At 39.4% G+C, this 17,095-nt stretch overlaps 1 protein-coding gene across 2 annotated transcripts in view; it reads left to right on the forward strand.

Annotated features, from left to right (window-relative positions):
* Positions 1-17,095, forward strand: part of GABBR2 (gamma-aminobutyric acid type B receptor subunit 2) — a 470,824-nt gene that overhangs the window by 434,588 nt on the left and 19,141 nt on the right. For both annotated transcript variants that reach the window (XM_048289220.1, XM_048289221.1), the window contains exons 15-16: positions 8,777-9,001; positions 15,320-15,502. In XM_048289220.1, the coding sequence (XP_048145177.1) occupies positions 8,777-9,001; positions 15,320-15,502 (408 nt within the window). The remainder of the gene's footprint in view (positions 1-8,776; positions 9,002-15,319; positions 15,503-17,095) is intronic.

Here is a 17,095-nt window from a genome sequence, read left to right on the forward strand (position 1 = left end):
TTATAGTCTCCTCCAAGCCCATGTACATGTATGGGACAGCTTAAGTTAGAATTTTTTTAAAAACTATCCTTTTTTTTCAGTAACTTCTCTTTAATAGCTACATGTTGAGATTTATCACATAGATTTCAATCAGTTTAAATTTATTGTATTGATTTTATAGCATTCAGTATTTAAATAATGATACTGTGCACTGAGAAATCTACTACTGAGAAATCTACGTAATCTGCATGAATGTAATTGCCTTTATTCAGTCTTGCAAAATAATAGCATGTTGAATTATATTTCTATCCTTTTTTTTTTTTTTGTTCCCCACTTACTGGATGAGTTCATGTGTCAGCCATTTCATTAATTTGCTTAGGAGAGAAATTACAGTAATAGCTCTGTAATCACTGGGGGTGTTCCACTTTCTCTTTTCCCATATGGCCTCTTTGCATCTTAAGTGGAGCTTTGCCAGAATTCCAATAAATATCAACAAATATCCAACAAATCTTTGCTATATATAAATATCAAATTAAACCCAGTAGTCCAGACAACTTCTAAATCAATTCTTAAAACTCCTGCATGTAAATTACAGGATCTCTGTGATTAAAACAGCTTGTCTTGACAGAGTTTTCAAGAGGTCTCTTACTTCTGGAATAAGCTGCACTTCACTGTTTTGGCAAGATGTGAATGGACTGTTCCATCTCTATGTAAATATAGGGCAAAATCCCTTGTTAAGCAATCTTATGGTGCACCATTGCTATTGAATTTTTCATCTTCCAAGGAATTAATCATTATTACAATTCATTTTTCTCAACTTACATTTTTATAAATCCTTATAAATTCTGTTAATGCTGCTAGCCATTCATTTACTACCATACATTTAACTTACCTTTCCTCTATCTCTATTTTAGATCTTTAATTCATAATCATTGTTATGAATTTCCTCTTTTTAATTTTTGTTACATTCTGTCTAGTCTTTGGCCATTTTACTGCCTGTTTATTTTACATTCCACAACAACCAAAATAATTTTTAAGGTAATAGCTTTTTTACACATGTGAAGCTTAGGACAGATCATTCACAGCACATACCCAAACATCTTTCAGTTGCTGTTTGTAAATATCCCTGTTGCTTCCCCTTCCCCCTTCTCCAATGGTTTCCTTTGCTTTGTTGGCTAATTCATAAACATTACTTTTCCATTTTTTTAATGCACTTGGGAGTAGATTTTCAAAAAAGGAGTTAGGTACCATGGTTTAGAGCTTGAGTTCCAGTCATGGCCAGAAGCCCACTCTTCAGTCAGGACTTTGTGCTCTTGCCCCTACAGGCAGGAGGGGAAGCAGATGCTTGTTGTGTGACAACCAGTCACCAGTTAGCAAATATCCAGCAGAAAATTTGGTCACTGACAGCATTTAGATACCTACAGATGGTACTGAGGGATGGTCTGGCTGTCCTTGCTGGATGTTGGATGTAGCTTCTCTCTGCTACTTCAGGTGCTTAAGCCCTCTGTGTGTGTCAAGCCCAGGAGCTGCATATAAACCATACAGCTGTGGTGTGCAAGATGTGCTACTCCTTTTATTATTTTACTATTATTTTATATTTACTCAATGAAGGATGTAAAGAATTTTTTTTTTTTTTTTTTTTTTTTTTTTTTTTTTTTTTTTTGGCACTGAGGAAAGGGAAGCAGTGGAGCAGTCACCCAGACAGTCTGACCAGCTTTTGTCCTAAAAAGGTTACAAAACCAGACTGGATAAAATTATGAACTGCCTGGACTGAACTCACATCTGAGCCTGCTTTTTGAGCAGGAGGTTGCACTACATGATTTCCTCAAGTCCCTCCCAATTATCTTATGAGACTATATCAACCATATTATTAATTCATTCATTTATCAAATTAATCAATTTGATGTGTAGAAAAAATGAATAGTTTTCAGATTATGTTAAAATTCCCAATTGTTTTCTGATAATACCTTTGATTTTTAACACATATACTTGCATTCTTTCCTAATTCCCTTCATGATCAAAAAGAGTACTCAGAAGAAGGAACTGCCTCTTTGTCGATTAACTTGCATGATTCCAACTCATATATATGGTGGGTTTAGCACCAACCCATCTGTCCCATCTTGCAGTGATCAGAGAGGAAGGTAGTTAAGTTTTGCAGTGGGGGAAAGTAGTTTATAGTGGTACCAGATATTTATTATATCTTTTATAAAACATGGACAGTATTTTAGCATCCAAAACCACATTTCCATATGGTTTTGTTGGATAAATTTTTCCCTAATATGACCATAAGGAAACTTCAAATATATTTTTGAAATGTTGCAAATAGTGCAGTATTCCCTTACATGTCTCTTGGCATCAATTTTTGCACAGCAGAAATAGATTTAAACTGTAGCACACACTGGTTTTTAGCAGAGGTGCTTCACCTCTTTACAGAGCTGTGATTGTGGTAATCTTATGCCAGAGACAATATAACGCTATTCCAAATGGATATTTGCTAATGACCCGTTGTGTATTTGTTTAAACTTAGTTACTAGAATGCGTTTCATGACTAAGCAGAATTTTCATGGAAAAAAGTCAAATATAGTCTCAATGGAAAGAGGGGAAAATATTTTATTGACCTGTTGATTTGGGAGGCTGGAGTATAAAGTGAAATCTGGATGCCTGTTAGTGTTTGTAGCTTTGTACCGCTGCCTTTCTGTCCTGCACTGGGAATAAAGGATTTTGCCAAGAAGAAAGTCCTTCAGCTGAGTAGCTGAATATCATATCTTGCAATTAAAAATAATATTTAGCTCTTGTCCTAATGCTCAATAGAAATATTAAGCTTCCAGAGCAGCTCTGTGAAAATGAACTAAATACACAGCTGACTCAGATCAGGGGAGTGAGCAATGGTTTAACATCAGATTGTACTGACTGTGAAGGTAAGAGACCTACAAGGGCAAAGTTTGTCTTTCAGTTTTCTAACCTTACTTATTGTACTGCTAATTAAAAAAAAAAAAAAGGTCACTTTTATATGCATCTTCCTGAAAGCTGCTCAGTATTTTTACTGCACAATTCTCCAGTGAAAACATGAAAACCAAAAATCCCTTTTTTTTTTTTTTTTTAAGTTCTGAGAAACCTCATTGAAAAATATCTGCAGCCATTTCACTGAAATAAAAATGTGCCTATGTCTGTGATGATCTGGATTTAATGAATGAACCTGAGTAAACAACACACAAGTCAAGCTTCACAGGTACTCCAGGCTGAAAGGTCTTTACAGGCCAGAGTCCAGAACTGCCTTGGTTTAAGGTGGCCAGGAGGGGAAATCTCACACTAATCTAGCTAGAAAAAAACAAAACCAAAACAAACAAAAATCTCCCAATGTTAAATCTTTAAAGAAAAGGCTTCATTTTATTTTTTTATATGGCAGAGCAGGGCTACAATCCACAAGTGAGCAGGGTCAGTGCTACTACAACACAGCAACTAGCTGCAAAGCTGCAGCCTGGTCCAATATATAATCTTTCCAAAACCATATTCCCTAGTTATTGGCAAGCATGACTTCTGACAAGATTGGAGATTTTTCCTCTGGTATTTCTTTGCTCTTCTCAGATATCTTCAGTATAAGTTTCTTTATCTTTCTTTCCTAAGTTTCTTTATCTTTCTTTCCTAACCTAAGCTGACATGACTTTGAAATGAAACATATAAAAAATGGTTTAAAGGCAGTACCATGGAGGTGAATAAATAATTTCCTTCCTGTCATGTGACAGTCTGTGCAATCCAATAGCAAATTAGGCACTTGGTTGTATCTATTTATGTTGTGGATCTAAGAAATTGTTACTGTGTTTAGCAGTAATTCTCATGAACAAGATTTAAAATTAACTAGCTGGTAGAGTTTTAAAAAAAAGTGTTAAATGTTTTCCAATACTTCAGCTACAAACAGCTATCAAAATTTGGTCAGTATAAGTTTCTTTAAAATTAAAGTTTGCCTGTAAAACTCTGAAAACACAAGTATTATATTCTCCATACACCTGTTATGCTTCTAATATTATAATACAGATTTCTCCTAGTGACCACTATTCTATCTTTAATCACAGTGATACAATCCTGTTGTCTTCAGATACTGTTTTTCCCAAATGTATGCAGTGGTTTTCTCACAGCCTTTTTGGGTGCACTGACAACACAGCCTAAACCTACCATACCAACAGTTGCAAAGACACTCTAAATCAGTGTCAAATGGAAGCTGCCTACCCTCAAACAAAAGGCAAAACAAACCAACCCTGCCTGTACAGCTGCCCATATCTTCTGAGAAAATCCAAACCAATATTTTATGGCACTTTATACATCAAGAAGATGTGTGTATTTATTAGACCACCAAAATTGAAGAAGGCTTTACGTTCATGACTGACAGTGTAGAAACTATACTGCAGTTCCTAGCTGCATTCACAGTGTCATTGGTCGAGATCCAAAAAAGACTAAAATTAGTCCATTAGACTTGTTAGTAGGCTGATGTGTCCTTAAATTTTATACAACTGTTTCCTATAGGAGAACATGTAGCCCCGAGTTATTTGGAGATGCGTGGGGTCCATCAGAAGCCTCGGGATGGGAATTGTAACTGCCAGCAAGGAGCTGCCTAAGTGAGCTGGTATAAAACAGTGGGGACAGATGTGTCCTACACCTCTCCAAATCCAGCACATTAGCACTGCTAAGAGCTGCCTGCCTCCATCCCAATGCGTATTCATACATGCCTTCTCTAAAGACTAGTTAATCAAAATTCTCAGCAGAGATCAGAACTAACATCCCATGCAAGTGCCCAATTAATTAAGACAGTCACTTTCTCATTACATAAAATTCGACAGCTCTGAAAGAAGTTCAGGTGCTCCTTCTGGAGCCAGACTATGCTCTGGGGTTAGGGAGCACATCTCAGGCAAAACTTAGAATTGTGCCGTGTCCTCCAAACATGAAGCTACACAATGGTCATCGCCAGCATCAATGTCTTGAATGAAGATGGCTGCTGCTGTATTCTGTGTGGGGCCCAAGCCAGTAGACAGTCTGAGAAGCCTTTACCAGCTTGAGCCCTGGAGGAGGAAAGACAGCTGCATTGCAAATCCCGGCAGGCAGTCTTAAATATCAAATAGTCCTTAAATTCCACAGCAGTCTCCAGAATTAGGGGCCCCCAAGCATAATTTGAAATGTAATTTTCTTATCTGGGGAAGATGAATGTTTAAAGTTTAGGTACCAGGAGTAAAGTGGAGCTGAACTAGGTACTATGAGTCTGTGTTTTTAACTGTAGCTCCCAAGTTTCATATTCGAAAGTTGTCAAGGAATCACAGAAATCGGGACCCTTCACTAGCAATATCTGCATCCCATTCCTCAACTGAGCCATTTTACAGGATTTTACCAAGGGATTTACAGAATTTTTACTGTCATAAAACTGAATCTTTCATGTGTGCATATTGTTTGAGCCTCAGGAAGGAGGAAAATAAGAAGGGCAGATGGAGGGAAACCAAAGCATCGTGTTCCCTCAGGAAGTCTTTATCTCAGAGGAGAAACCTTACCAACCCCATGGAGCCCTGCAGGCATCTGTACCAGGCAAACAAGGAGCACCTCTGCAATCACCACTGCACTGGCAGCAGGATGCAGAAAACTCTCAGCTTTTATCCATGTTTGAGTCTCAGAGATGAGCTGTGACTTCTAGAAAAGGAAATCTCTCTTCCTGAGGCAAGCATTTTACCCCAAATGCTAACAAAAATTAAAAACAATGCTCTCAGATTTACAGTGCTTAATTCTGGGGAAACCCACTTGCTGCAAGAGTCTCTCCCTTTCTTTAGTTATCGTATAAATAAGTACATATCTTCCTTTCATCTCAAAGATATTTAACAGTTTCCCATGCTGTTCTCAATTATAAATGAGAATGGGCCAAACCGTAACCACCACAACACTCCAAATGATCTTTTTTCCATTATAATTGATATTTTAGATCATTTTATAACCACCTCAGCTATAAATTCATCCCCATTATTTGTAATAAGTGCTCATGTAAGTATGTTGGCTGTATTCCCAGAATAATGCTTTTGGAATGGAATCTGTTCATACTGGGGGAAGTGGACGAGAGTGAGGGATGACCTACAGCCCTAAAAATCTCATTAATAATTAACCATAGTCGGAGAAGATAGAAATCTTCTCCGTCGTTAATCAGGGTCTCATGCCTTTAAAAATGCGATGCAGAAATACAGACAAGGATTCCTTCTACCCCTCAAAACAGGCCCAGACCAGCCTGTTTGTCAGTTCATGGGCTGGCAAAATGTAAATTTCCAAGAGAACTGAGCTGTGCAGCACCAAGAGTGCAGGGAGTGGACAACAGGCAACCCCTGAGATGATGGGGTGTCTGGAAGGAACAGGTGTGTACCCTAAAAAAAGGTACCACCACTGTATGTCCCCCCAACACATCCAGGTGAATATAGTGACAATTTGCTTCTGCTGAGCCTGTAATGGAGTCTGTACATTCCTACTCTGCCTGTGCACATGCCAGACCCAACAGCAAAGGAGTGCTGCCTGCACCCTTCCCTATTGGAGGTACTGCCTTGTTTAGCAGAAGGGCTCTGAAAATGTATCAGAGGATGAGCTGTTGCTCTGGCACAAAGCCTGATAATGGGCTCACACACCTCGGCTGCCCTCCCTGAATGGCCAAGACCCCTTGCTGGCCCAGGTAGCTGTCTACAGACCCCTTAAGAGCATCCCCTTGCTGTGCTCTGCCTGCAGCAGCCACTACTGCTCTTCCTGCAAATCTTAGGCTGCTGGGAAGGTGAGGAGAAGAGGCAATGGGCCAGAGTGAGGTGTGGGCTCTAGTCCTACTAAAGGAGATGGGTTAAACTGAAGAGGCAGGACTCCAACAATGAGGCAATGGAGTGCCCTAGGAGAGGACCATCTCCTGAAGTAGTGTGTAGAGAAATAAGGTGGGAATGTTGCTGAAAAGGACTTGGGTAAGGATTGCCAGGGCAACTACTGCTGCTGTTGCTGGGAAGGGCCACCTGTGTCAGTGTATCTTGACAGGGATTGCAGCAGTGATGGCAGCACTGGAAAGTGGGTGAGCAAGTGATTCTACATCCCGTGCCTGGACTGGGCAGCCCCTGCAGCCTGCCACACTCCATGGGCTGAGAGTAGATGCCTAATCTGCCAAAGCCTCCCAGCCAGCGCTGCCCATGAACATGTGGCAGGGTGACATGTGCTGCAGGCAAGAGAATGAAATAAGCCAGCAGACAAGCTCAGGGAGGGCAGGGCTGGCAGTTCAGCAGCAAGTCCTGATTGGAAGTGCCTGGGTGAGTGGGTAGGTGGCTGCAGCCTGCAAGTGCCTGTGGGAGTGCAAAATAGCTGAATCACAAGTGGTTGGCTTTGTTGCCATTGTTATTTGAGATAAAAACTAAGCAAATAATCAAGGAAATTTGCAGTTACTGGTGTCCAGGTGTTACTACAGTTGAAACCCAAGTCTGTAGAACAAACATCACTCTGTCACTTGCCTGCTCTCTTTTGTTTGTCTGGCAGCACTGTTCTTCTAGTCCAGGTTATTTGCCATAGGAAAAAAAAAACAGAAAAATAGAAGGTAAATTATACTAGACAACTGCAATTAATCCCCCAAATGGCATCATCATTGACCTCCAATTTCCTGGATTGCACATAAATTGAAGTTATATGAAAGAGAATATTATCTTCATGATATGGCAGTGGACAAATGTGATGGTCTGGGAGGAAGGCTACTAAGGTCAATGGGAATGCACCTTTGCTCTTTCTTCTTCTTGTCTGTCCCTGCACTGTGATCAGAAAAAAAGCTAGAAAACATAGAAACCATGCCTTGGACCTTAGTGATAGTTCTTCTCTCTGTCTTTTCCTTTCATCCAATACCATCTGCTCTCTGTCATGCTTCCCAAGGCACCATACAATCCTACGGGGCTTTGCCTAGACTGTAGGCTGGGTTACCTATTTACAACATCTTGAGTTCGTTTAGGGTTTTACTGCATTGCCAGGACTTCTCTGAGGAATGCAAGAGGAAGAAAATAATTGTTTGCAGCAGTTCACGTTGCAGAAAAATCTAATTAAATTTCGAGGGATGGAGATGGCTTCCTTCCACTAAAGGCTTTCCCCTGCTGAATTGCAAAAGCATCTTGCAAATAACAAAGGGGCTAAAGCTTAAAAATACACCGAAGGAAAAAAGCAAACAAAAAATTGCCACAAGAATGTTTCATGCCAGAAATCATTAGACAACTGCAATTGAAAGGCCATTACCAACTCCCACTATAATAAAAGACATTATAATTGTAATCTGAACAACTCGGGTGACACTTTCTGCATTGTATATTTATCTCTCATGGGACACATCTTGGCACTGCTGCTTATTAATGTAGGTGATAATCATGTAATGAATGGCTGGATTGATAAGAGTATATTGAGAACAGCTGCTAAAAATAGCTAAAAGAACAATGCACATTATATCTTTACTGGAATCCTTGAAAAGAAACAGAAGGACTGTCTTTAAAATTATTAAAAATATAAAATAAAGATAACCATACCATTTAGAGAAATTTGTTTCAATCAGGACTAATTTTAAGTTTCACATTTTTCTTGTTAGAGTCGGAATCTGTCCTAGTGAGCAAAACAAATCCCACAGGTAATTAGATATTAAGCAAAAGGTAGGTGTATATCTCTGAATTGTAATATAACCCATAGTTGTCAAGTTGGAAAACACATCTGTTTTAAACTAGTGCTTTTTCTGGATGACAGCCAATTCCTCTTATAATTATCATGTTTTCTCCTTCTTTTACCATTTCAGTTATTCGGGTGTTTCCTCGCCTGGGAGACACGGAATGTCAGCATTCCTGCTTTGAATGACAGCAAGTATATCGGAATGAGTGTGTACAACGTGGGGATCATGTGCATTATTGGTGCTGCTGTTTCATTCCTTACTCGGGACCAACCCAATGTGCAGTTCTGCATCGTTGCTTTAGTCATAATATTCTGCAGCACCATTACTCTCTGCCTTGTGTTTGTACCTAAGGTAGGTGAATTTGTTTTGCATGAATATGGATTTTTTTTCCTGCTGTTTTGTAATTATGATGTAATATGTAGGTGTTTATTACCTTTTCAAGTTCAGGAGATATGTATGAATTCTTGACCAAGCCCATCTATAAACTCTTGTCTCCGGACCCTGAAGGAGAAACAAATCTTCATGACATTTTGGAGAAAGTGTGAATACATCAGCTTCTAATGTCTATATTTTTACTGAAATTGTGACTGGGGAAACAAAAGTTGTTTTCTGTAGTTTCAATGGAATAGTCTCTCTTTCCAGCTTTCAGGAAATTTTTGGAAAGAGTGGGAATATAAGTGGAGATTCAGGGGGAACAGGTCCTGTTGTCTACTCTGCCACATTTTGTCTTTTCTCTCTTCTCTTTGGTGACCATTTACAGCTACCAAAGGAATGGCATAATGCTGTCCCTGGGGAGTTTTAGGTTGGATACTAGGAAAAGGTTCTTCACCCAGAGGGTAGTTGGGCACTGGAAAGGGATACCCAGGGAAGTGGTCACAGCACCAGCCTGACAGAATTCAAGAAGCATTTGGACAATGCTCTCGGCACTCTGTGTGACTCTTGGGGTGTTCCTGCGCAGGGCCAGGAGCTGGACTTCAATGATCCCAATGGGTCCCTTCCCAGGATATTCTAAGATTCTTACATACCCTAAGCAAGATAATCAAGATCTCTGTTTCTATACCTACAAAATAATGAGATCTTTTTTAGTTCACTAGCATGATATGAGATAAATTGCATTTAAATCTCTAAGTATTTGTTTATGGTGGTACAATAGGCTTTGTCAGCACCTCAGAGGAAAACTGTATGTATGCTGCAAATGCTGACACTGAAGTTATATTTGTTAATGGGTATATTAAAGGACTAAGTGAAGCACAGACTGGGAGGCACGTGCTTTCATTTCCTTTTGCTCTTTTGGGCTCTGAGGACAGGTTCATTGTGCCTTGTTGGAAGAATCGAGAAGATACTTACCTGCAGAAGGGTGGAACTTAATCAGTTCCCTTGTAGAGTTAGGCTTTAGACATGAATAAGACAGATCTTGAATGAAGGGAAAACTGATTTTTACATAAACTTACTTTAGCAAAGCCTCAAGTACTAGGGAATGCATTTGATGTTTTGAAGTAAAATGTTCAATTGTGTTCATTTTAAGTGGCTTGTGTAAACATAGCTTATTACCCCAAATTACATGCATATGCAGTTGGATGTCTGAAACATTTGCAAGGCAAAATGTAGGTCTTTTTGCCTCTCAAATCTGTTTTTAGATTTTTCAAGTGAGTATTTATAAGAAGTTTGTGGCTCTTTATTGGACCATATTCAATCAATGTATTGAGCAAATTTTAGTCAGTAGATTCTGGTGCTTAGGGGCATCTCATCTACTGGGGGGCCAAGAACTGTGTGTGCAAAAGAAACAAGCTGATGAACTTATCTCAAAGCGCAATCACTGAAAGAAATTAGAGGCACAGACTAGCAACAGAAGCTGATTTATGATCTGCAAACAAAAGAAAAGTAATTTGTTCTCCAGGACTGACTAAACAGGATGTTTTTGCAAGTTCTGCAATTCATTTCTCAAATATTAAAAAGCCATACAGACATGTATAGTCATATTTTTGTTCTGTATCTTAGGGAAGAATCACAACTTTGTTTTAAATTGAGGGAACATTCACAAACACAGCAATAGAGTGTACTTTGAAACACACTAGATTTAAGTGGGTAAGCTCTATGAAAATGCATATTAAAACTCTGGTGCCAAAAATACCTCTACAGAATGTCAGAACTCTCTTCAAAGAGAATCATTAATGCTGTCCATGCTCTTTGCCCCTTTGCTTTCATGCTCCTTTGCCCATCCTTCTCTTCTCTTCTCTTGTCACAGGCTCTGAAATGACTTTTCTGATTCCTTTTTTAACCCCTTCCTCTGATCTTCTTCTAAACCCCAATTACCCTACCCTCATTTTTCCTCTCAGTTCTTTTTTACTCAAAATACAAACATGAACCATAGCCTCCTAGCATGAAGTACTTAAATTCTTTTCACATAGTGTCAGGTTTCCAAATGCTTAGCTATTTAGCAATAAAATTCATCACTGGATAAGGTACAAAAGAAAGATGTTGAAGCAGGGGCTGGAATGCAGCACTTCCAATGCCCATGTGAGTGCTTTCACAGCTGGAGAGTTCTTCTAGCACTCATATATATTGTCCTACATCGCCTCTCGCCGTGCTGTGCCACAGTCACAGCAGGATGGCTGGCAAGCACTCTCCCCTCAGCCTGCTCCAGCACAGGTTGCACAATAGCTTGTCTGGACCCCACAGACAATTATATCCAGCACTACCTAGTTTGTACATGTAGGTAAGATGTCAGTGTGAGACAGGCACCAAATCTCTCCCCTTAATCAAGTGTGTCGTAAATTAGTACAATCTTAGAGACACAGGAGGATTGTTGGTGAATACTAAAGCCTGTTGCTCATCAGGCACAGGGGATGATAATGAAGACCTGGACGACTGCACTTTCTCATTTATTAAACTGACCAGACAGATGCAAGCAGTAATGTGGTTCTGAGCCAGGTGAGTGCCACTACTTCTCTGCTATACCGAGTAAAGTGCATTCCTTTTAACTAATCTTCAGCAGTCTCCTGGGTCAACAGTGCTGAAATTCAATTTTACTCCACAGCTTTTTTATGAATCTGAATAGGCAACTACTCAATGATGTAGACACACTAGGGAATGAAACATGACATTTTCCCCTTCTTTCTTGTCAGCTCTACTAATCTTATTTACTTATAACACGGCAATTACTATACTTCTCCAGTTAAATGTCCATTTCATCCACTGCTATTTTGTTCAGTAGCAAGTGCCCTAGAAAAAAACATGAGGAAAATCCCATAGCAGAGTGAGACAGATCAGGGGAAAAAATGTTCATTACCCTTTCGGTTTAAAGGTACAAATGTTGATAGCATTATACTGCATCGTTATACTGCATTAATTGCAGACATTCTTGTTATCTGATCAAAAACTTTCCAAATATTGTTACAACTATTGTAGATTTCCACAATCAAGCATATCTTGTAGAAGTTATCTGCAGAATTCAAACATGTATTATACGTATTTTTCCTGCTAGAAATTAACAGCTATGTCTAATTACCTTTTTAAGGACCAAGATATCTATAGTACTTTTCAGCATATTCTTCACTTCTTTAAAAGAAGAAATCCTAATATGCATTGTCTCTTCATGAAGTAATTGTCACAAGCTTATCCATATTTATGAAGCTTCCATGTCCTTTCATTTTTTCTACTCCATCCATCTTGAGACAGAACACTGGGCTCACTTGTAGTCACCCAGCAATTGCATACCATTTCTGGCTGCAATGGCATTAACACACTAATTCTTATCCAGTTTCCTTCAGAGCAGCAAGGCAAAACCAATTCTAGGGATTAAAACATTCATCTTCTGTGTTGGTAGCATTTGATGCCTATTTGGAACTGGCTCTGTGGATACTCAACGTTGACCGTTTGTGAAAATTGAAACTGCACAGATGTAAGACAGCAAGATATAAGCTCCACTGACTTTATGGTCAGAAAAAAAAAAATTAAAAGCTCATCTAACCCCATTCTTTGTACCGCATGAGCCAACAATATTTCTCATGGACTTTTCAATCTAATCCACACCATGTGAATGAATTCATTACAGCATGTCCCTGTTTCAAAACATGCAATCTTTAGCTGTAAAATCCCAGGTGAAGATGATTCAGTGGCAGTACTTCTATCTTATATTCAGTTTGAACTTAGACCACATCAAATTGCAGAACTTTTAACACTTCGGCCTGCTGCTTTCAGAAGCTTTGTAATTAACATTCTTCACCTTTAACTTCATTTTCATGTAGTTTTTTTGTCTGGGACTTAGACACAGCAGTCATTACAACCAGCCTAATTTGAAACAAGGAATTGTGAGACTGAAGACACTTCCTTCTGAGAAGGCTCAGCCACAGCAAGATACCCAGGGCCTTAAGCAGTTGGCTCTTGGTTATCTCCAGAGGAATACTTCCCAACTCCTCTGAGTATCTCTACCAGCATTTGACCACACTCACAATAGGAAAAGTTTTTCTGATGTTTAAGTGAAAATTCTGGTTTTTCAGCTTGTGTCCCCCTCCCTTTCATTGGACATCATTGAGAAGAGTCTGGCTCCATCCTCCTTACTCTCTTCCATCATATATTGGATACACATGAATAATGTCATCCCCCAATGTCTTCCATCTCAAGGCTAAATAATCAGTCTCTACTTCTATCCTAAGGGCTGTGATCATCTTCAGCACCTTTGTGGCCCTTCTCTGGGCTTTCTTTACTACACCTATCTCTCTCTTGCTCTGGGGACTCCAAACTTGGACACAACATCCCAGGTGTGCTCTTGCCAGGCCGAGTAGAAAGGAAGGATCACCTCCGTTGGCCCAGGGTAGTGTTGGCTTATGTTCCACCACAATTCCCATTGCCTTTACTGGAAAACTACTTTCCAGGCAAACACCCCTCATGCTGTTTGGGTAGGTGCTTGGGGTTTATTTCTCCTCAAGAGCAGGACTTAGTATTTCCCTTTGCCTAGCTTCAGGAGATTCTTGTTGGCCCAGACCCATTTCCTTCTAGACTGAGGAACAGCACTAGTGACTGGCTACCACAATCCTCTGAACCTGTCAGTTCAGCCTAATTTGAATCCACTTCAGTGGCCTCTTGTCCAATCACTATTTTGTCAGTTTAACCATGAGGATGCTCTGGGAGACAGTGTTAAATCTTTGCTTAAGTCAAGAAAAATAACTCTCTACTCTCATCTACCAGCCCAGACATCTCACTGAAGAAAGCTGTAAGTCAGGTTGGTCAGGCAGCATTTTCTTTCAGGTGAAGGTGGCAAGGAGGCATTTCCCCAAATTCTTCTCTCACATCTCCTGAGCACAGCTGTGACATTTCCTTTCTTCCAATCCTCAAAAACTGCTCCAAATCAACATCATCTTCCAAAAGACTGAGAGTGGCCTCATGATGACATGGACCAGTTCCCTTAATCCTCAGGCATACAATTTATCAGGCTGGCTGAACTTGATGTATTCAATTACTTTAGAGGTGTGGAATTTCTGAGGGCAAGTTTTACCAGAAAAGACTAAGGTGAAGAAGACACAGAGCACCTTAGCCTTCTCCATCTACTTTACCACCTGAAAAATTAAGTTTATTATCTGCATCATCCCAATCTGCAGCCTTGGTCTGTAAATACATGCCAGGGACCACATTCTTCAGAGTCTAAGCAGTCATACCTCTCTCAATCAGAAGGTAGGGCCTTACTTCATGCCACCAGAGCTGCAGAACAATGCCATGCTCTTTAAAACAAGAGGAATCAATTCCGAAATGCAGTTATACCACAAAATCTGGGTGAGCTGTACATACAGAATGATTGCCCGTTCTCTCTTTTCAGATAATTCAACACCTCTGGATTTATGATTCCATATCTATCCTCTCAGGGCAGGGAGCTCCTTCAGCTTTGTCTGTATACAAATATATATGTATGCTGCTTGGCAAGTAACATAAATTTTGTATTCTCCAGAGTAATCTGAGAATCTCTCTCCCCCTTGCCAAACAGCAGTAGCTTTCTCTCCTCATGTCGAGGTGATATTTTCACATTGTCACCGAGTGTTAAATTTTACTTACATTTGCTTAAATTAAATATGTTTAAGGTTAACTTTTTTTTTTAACTGGCTTATTTAATTTGTTTGAACAGATTTGGTTTATTTTGGGTCACTAAAAACTAATTAAGTTTCTGTTATCTCCAGAGTGCAATCTCCCATGAGTTCTCTCTGTTAATACTCCTGCTTCATGTCTCTCTCTGCTTGAGTGTTATTTGTAACAGTAGGAAAGGAGAAATTTCAGATGGAACTGTACTTGGGAAGGGAAGGGGTTGGTGGATTGTTTTTTTCTTGAAGAAGGAACATATTCTTTTAAAGTATAAACATGTCAGTGAAGGAGAAAAATACATTTTATAGAATATTAAAATATATTTTAATATATTTAAAATACAGATAAATATATTTTAAATGAGTTTTTTTCCTAATTTTTTTAACACTTCCCTTCTCATAATCATTTTCATTCAACCTATTCTATAAAGTTATTCAGAAATCATCTCAAGTAGTGCACATGGCAAGCAGAGCTCACTTTCCAGAGTTTTATACTTGAAAGTCAAAAAGGAGCTCTTGGTTTGCCTTTCAGTATTTTGAGATACAAAATAAATAGCTGCAAAAATAAAACAGGATTTCTTAAGGCTTTTCAACCTTTCAGCTCATCACACTGAGAACAAATCCAGATGCAGCCACACAGAACAGACGGTTTCAGTTCACTCAAAATCAAAAGAAAGAAGATTCAAAAACATCAACATCAGTCACCAGCGTCAATCAGGCCAGCACATCTCGACTAGAAGGATTGCAGTCAGAGAATCACCGCTTGAGAATGAAAATTACAGAGGTATTTTTTACTGCATGTACTGCCTAGGCACTTTATTTTTCATTGTTTTTTGTTGCAATTATGCAATCTCCTTAATGCTGACTACTTTTTAGAGAAAAAAGTTAACTTTCCCCATAGTAATAATAGGAAAGAGACAATTTATATGGTTTGCTAACTAGTACAGCAAATGTGTAGCAGGTGTGATAAAATGAAAATGTGCCTTAGCAAAATGAAACTTGCCCTATTATTTTGTGACAGGCCAATTGCCCTCTTGTTTCACATGGACATGCTGAGCTCCACAGCTCCAGAAGTGTAACCTTTACAAACAAGCATAAGAGCGATCCGCAGCCCCAGGGGCTCTTAAGGGCTGTCTTTGTTCCTGTTTATGGCTGAGTTCTGAGAGTGCTTTTGCTGTTATTTCTCAGCCTCTTTGAGAGTTTGCTCCAAAACTTGCTAGACAGATTTTTACATCTTCCATGAAACAGAATTACGTATTTTCTTAAGGTAGAAAAAGACTTTCATGAAAGTGTGAGCTGACCCTTTTGGCACAAAGGTGGTGAAGTTTCTTCAGTACCTACTGAGGGAAAGGCTGAGTACTTGGAGGACATGAATTCCATCAGAGCTATAGCAGGTACAGTTATAGTTATGTCCATCCTTGCTCAGTAGACCTGAAACGATGACAAACCAGTCTTGAACAATTTTTGAGACAAGATAACCATCACTGATCATATCTTAAAGAAATTAACCTGTTCTTGTCCAGTCTGTATTCTTATACCTTGAAGAAAAAGTATTTTACTACAACAGTTATTTCTTTGTCCAGATCTTAAGTAATGACAATTGCCTAGGTAACTAAAAGGTATTTACTCAGGCTACCAGAGAGTCCAAAAGTAAAAGTTATCTCTGCCTTGTTAAAGAAATTTAGTTCAGCTTTGCCAGCTTTGGCCCTTTCATGTGAGAGCCTTGACATTTTTAATGAAGGCCCTGCTGGCTATCTCTGTTCCTGTACTCTACTGTAGTTTTTTCTACTAAGCCTCCTAACACAAGATCTCGACCTGTGCTTCGCAAGGTTCATGATGGTGAGCAGAGGTAAGGCTAGTCAGAGCAACCACATTAGTGCTCGCAGGGCCCTGCCTATTTCTTTTGGACTTTGCTTAAATAGATTAAATTCCCAGAACCAGTAGGCCCAAATCCGTTTCATTGTCAAGGGGATTTGGAACATGCCTTACCATGGCAAGCAGCTACATCTCTGTCTCATCTAGTTTGAGTTGCTATGCCCCAGTTCCATAAGGAGCAACATAAAGTTAATTCAGCACTTTAAAAATTCGGTTAAGCTGGTAGTGAGTGGGACATACTCTGGCACCACATCCTGCACAACTGTTCACAAAGAGGGTTATGAAGCTTGTTTCCTGTAACTTTCAATTGGGGCTATAGACAACTTGTAGAACAAGTTACCCCTTGAGGAGAGCACTCTGTGCTCTGCTCAGTGCTAAAAGTAAAGCATTCTTGGTAGAGTTGACTGCAGTCACTCACATGACTGGACGTGCCATAGTTCCCTTATATCCTGCTGTGCGTTCGATAATTTGATGGATGAAGTGGTCACAGCTATGTATGCCA

This window comes from Corvus hawaiiensis, chromosome 30, assembly GCF_020740725.1.
Source record: "Corvus hawaiiensis isolate bCorHaw1 chromosome 30, bCorHaw1.pri.cur, whole genome shotgun sequence".
Classification (NCBI taxonomy): domain Eukaryota; kingdom Metazoa; phylum Chordata; class Aves; order Passeriformes; family Corvidae; genus Corvus; species Corvus hawaiiensis.